General features: G+C 41.6%; 1 protein-coding gene across 1 annotated transcript in view; it reads right to left on the reverse strand.

The window, feature by feature from the left end:
• NUP85 (nucleoporin 85kDa) overlaps positions 1–4,477 on the reverse strand; it is a gene marked incomplete at its 5' end in the record, with an annotated part of 10,760 nt that overhangs the window by 6,021 nt on the left and 262 nt on the right. The window contains 9 exons of the mRNA XM_009878671.1: positions 86–169; positions 446–552; positions 951–1,082; positions 1,465–1,587; positions 1,990–2,124; positions 2,497–2,618; positions 3,448–3,517; positions 3,620–3,663; positions 4,169–4,239. Of these exons, the coding sequence (XP_009876973.1) occupies positions 86–169; positions 446–552; positions 951–1,082; positions 1,465–1,587; positions 1,990–2,124; positions 2,497–2,618; positions 3,448–3,517; positions 3,620–3,663; positions 4,169–4,239 (888 nt within the window). The remainder of the gene's footprint in view (positions 1–85; positions 170–445; positions 553–950; positions 1,083–1,464; positions 1,588–1,989; positions 2,125–2,496; positions 2,619–3,447; positions 3,518–3,619; positions 3,664–4,168; positions 4,240–4,477) is intronic.

The raw sequence follows: 4,477 nt of genomic DNA on the forward strand, positions 1-4,477 counted from the left end.
ACTCTTTCCATGAAGAATTTCTTTCTAATGTTTCAGCCATCCTCGCTGCCGGGTGCCTGAATAATCAATGCAAACAAATACTTACTAGAGATTGTGGGATTGCAGGAGTTTACAGTGATCCAGCAGGTCCGTCAGATGAGCCACAAACCACCAGTTGCTCAGGGCAATGCTGCATTTGAAGCAAGCAAAAGGAAGACAAAACTAAGCTTACCAAGGAACGTGTCAGGTTTTCCACAGGCACTTCATACCACCAGAGAAGCTATGTGACAGTATAATGTCTGGTTGCGATGTCCCAGACCTAATGAAATACTTTTAATTGTTGCCGGCTTCACATATTCTTACTGAATTCTTTGTAAGGATGATCAGATGAGCCATACCCATATCCTCTACCCCAAATACTATGGGAGTGAACACACACAAAATTTAAAAAAATGTAAAACTTTACCTGCACTCCTTGATGACTTGATGCATCTCAAATTCAAAGGCTGCCATTAAAATTGTGTCTAGAGGCTCAGGGTTGCTCTCTCCACCCAGGAACAGGTCCATACTAGACTGTGGAATGAGATTACAAGACATGATAAACGCAGAAGTTGTGAGATGGTAAAAGAAAGACAGTTGCTTGGATGTAGCAGCCTCATTTATGTTATTTAATGGGAAAGAATATGCCATAGAGACTGGACACATTAACAAAGTATTTTTGCTTATTTTAGCGTAAGAAAACTGAGAAAATAATTTGCAGGTTAACATTAGACACTGAAGAGTAGACATCTTCAACAACTATTTGTCCTCTGTATCCGTCTCCCAGGGCACTTACAAATTCTAGGAAGCACCTTACAGGTGTGGAGTTGCTGTAAGATGTGAACCCTCCCAAAGTTCTTCTTTAAGTGCAGTAACTCTCGTGTGCAAGAAACAGTGGAGAATGTAAAAAAAGAAAAAATTCTACTTCATGCCTGTGCATAAAACCGCAGTTCCATGGGCTTCACAGTCGGATGGGAATACAGGAGCCGAGTAACCAGAAAGTGGTACCAAGTCGTCATGAGTTCCTTCTTCTCCAGGATGGCATCCTCATCTCCCACCAGGATCTAACAGGAGAAAAACACAGGAGTAACTAACTCTGCAAATTCAGCGATGTACACAGTAGCTGCACTGAAACTCTCCAGAAGCATAACTCCCATTTTGCGGAGTTGAGATTTTAATCAGAATTAAATAACGAAGGACAAAGATCTTTCTCAGAGCCATTTCCTAATCAGCCCCAGGGCCTTGGAGACAGAAAGAACAATCTGCCCAGGCTTGCAAAGTCTGGTGTGAAGCAAAGAACATGGCACAGAAGACCGGCCTGAAATGTCCTGATCTGATGAGCAGATCCAGCATATTGAAGTTATTTATGGCTACACCAGGCTCCTGAAATACACAAGGATGGAGCCAGCGCTTGTCCAGTTTCCTTCCTTCCCAGCAAAAACACACCTTGCAGATAGATTCCATGTGGGAACTGGAAGCAAAAGTTCCATCCTGTAGATACCGCTGACATTCTTCATGCCAGTGCTGCCACTTCAGCTCCATCTCGGTCAAGGTTTGAGTATTGCCAAGCTGGACAGAGGGTAAGACACATAACACAAAGGAAACAGAGTTACACCACAACAGGTGCTTGGGCTGAACTCACAGTCATTCATGCTAAAAAGCTGAACACGGGGCTGCCATCAAATTTTTCCTTCCCCTACAGTTGCATTTGAAGCATCTTTCCTCATCCACCTAAGTAAGGTAAAGGACCTTAAGATTAACATGATGCAGCTGCAGATTTTCCTCCTTTAGGCAATTCAAGAACAAAAATATTATTACCGTAAAAGATTATGACTGAGATGTTTTAATGGTCAACAAATTGTGATGTTACAGGAGCTACAGTAGAGATGAAACAGACTGGACTAATACTGTCACCCCCCCTTATCTCTTTTCCCAAAGGAAATGCATGAAAAAAATCCACTTGGTACACACACTGGGCACAGGCATCTTCTTCATCAAGTCATCCAAGATTTTGCACATGTTCACTGACATGGGATTGGCGCTGGCTTCCTTGGAGAGCAAGTGCCGAGCTTCATCCATTCGGCCTTGTAGCACGAAGACATCCACCTGCAAAAACCACCTGTCCCTGAGCACCACACGGTGCCACAAAATAACCGGGAAGAGCATCGGAGGGAAATTTTAACTTGTGACTTAGGCAAGTTACGTGAAGTTAAAATGCTTAAACCACAGGCCTTGCTTATTCAGACACACAGAGTGCAAGTCTTGACCTCTAAGGAGCAAGAGAGAGAAAGGATCAGAAGGGAAATAAGCAGCAGAATTATCTTTGGAATGGCTTCCTGTTAAAGCCTCTATAGGCAGAGAGCAGCGGTGTCTCAGGCCTCAGTTTCTGAGATGCAGTCTAGTGTTGAGTGGGGAGGAGGAAGGCAAGACACATAGGCATGAATTCTCTTTAAGAATCTTACAGGTGACCAGACTCACCACGTTCCAGAAGAGCTCGTGTTTGGATGGATTTTCACTGCTCAGAACTTCACGGACCATGTTGTCCACATCGCAGACGTGAAGTCGAACCCAGTCAAGGAGGCGAAGCAGAAGGGGACCAGCTTTATGCAGAGAAGATTTCATTCTGTTAGTTCCCACGTGTTTCTTCCCAAACAGCTGTTTTACATGCTTCTAACCTTAAGAGTCTGGCAATCATTAGGTCAGAAAGTTAAGTTCCTTAAGTAGCCAGGCTGTGGGAGCTGCTGACAGGTTTCTGTGTGACAAATTTTAAACGGAACAGCAGCAGAGTCCGGCAGAAAACCCTAACCAGTTACTTGAAGAAATAAAAGGTGAGTGATACAGATCGTAAATCCTTCAGTGTCAAAGGACACACACGATGCTTCTGTTTAATTTAGGATCAACTCATTAACTGAATATGAGGAAGAAATCTGGCACTAGGTGATAACTTTTCTTGAGATTAAGTAATCTAAAATTTTTGAATCTGAATTCTGGGTCTGTGCAAGTAGTGTAGTTGCTTGCATAATCAGTTTTCTTAAAAAAAATTATTCACTACTTTAAAATGACTTCAAAAATGGCATCCTAAAGGAGTTATCAGAGAATTTGTAAATGTTTGATGCACAAAAATGTTTATGCTTAAAAGTCAAATAAATTGGCGATAAATTTTGATAACCCTCTTCTTCATTACCTTTCTGTTAAAAAGACAATTTAAATTGTAGTGAACGACACACGAGGGGAAAAAGTAGAAGGCAAATCTCATAGCTTGACATAATTCAATAAGAAGAAGGCAATTTCTTGAGGCAGAAGAAGTATTAAAAGACTTGTTGACACTTGTGATATCTCTGAAATGTATTAAAACACAACACAATGGATGCTATATACATTTTAAATACAAAGCCCTTCAGTCCTAATATAGTATAGTTAACTGCTCACCTGTAGCTGCTTCAACAAACAGAATCTCACACAGGTTCCAGATCAGCTCCATTGCAGAGAGAATAGAAACCTGAAAAAAGCAGGGCCACACTTCAGATTTAGCAATTGTTCCTGTTAGGTTTTATCTTTTTTAGCCAGTGATTCGTGTTCAGTTGTGACGACACACAATTACCTGAGTGCTATACTGGCTGTGCAGGGCAGGGTCCCGGGCTGAAACTGAGGGAAAAAATAAGGAAAGTCAAAAAAGCAAGATACTTAACTTTCACAGCCCTGTCTGGGCTCATAAAGAAAACCAACAATACCTCATCGTTCGGCAGGCACAGACATAAATCAGTGCACAATTTCTAACTTTTTTTTATTACATTCTGTGCAAATCTAGGTATGGCTACACAGCACGGATGAAAGAGTAAAAGAGTAAAATCTCCCACTTTTGCGGGGAGCAAGCTGTTAACTAGGACTCAGTCTTCTGTAAAACTGCAACCTGAGATATTAAAAGACTGCAAGTCACTAGAAAACCAATTAATACATAGTGGAAAAAAACCATAATCTCTAAGCAGATTCACAAACCAACTTGGAAATCTCCTGGATGGAAACGGAGTCTTGATAATTACTGAAATCTATGTATGCTATTTTACAGTAGCTGCAATAACTTACAATTGAAATGCTACTTTTATAATCACAAATAACATTTCCTTTGATTACAGGAAAAGAACAAACTTACTAGCTGCCTGGTGCATGTCCTCCATACAGGCTCTTATCACCGACCGGTAGTTCTTACTCACTTGAACCAACCTGCCAAACACAAAAAGGCTTCAGTTAGAGATGCTGGACTTTTAGTCTCATGCCTATTGTCCACTGAAGCCTTCCCAGTTTCCCTGCAGCAGTGGACACTGCCAGCACTCCAGCAAATCCAGCAGAGATCAAAGAGGCTGTGTGTGATGGTTGTACACACTAGCCGCTGGTCAGCACAGTTATCGAAAGGATCGGGGCCTTATTTTGCGAAATTACTCTAAAATGGTCAAATCTGTCT

Source organism: Apaloderma vittatum, unplaced genomic scaffold (assembly GCF_000703405.1).
Source record: "Apaloderma vittatum isolate BGI_N311 unplaced genomic scaffold, ASM70340v1 scaffold31641, whole genome shotgun sequence".
Taxonomy (NCBI): domain Eukaryota; kingdom Metazoa; phylum Chordata; class Aves; order Trogoniformes; family Trogonidae; genus Apaloderma; species Apaloderma vittatum.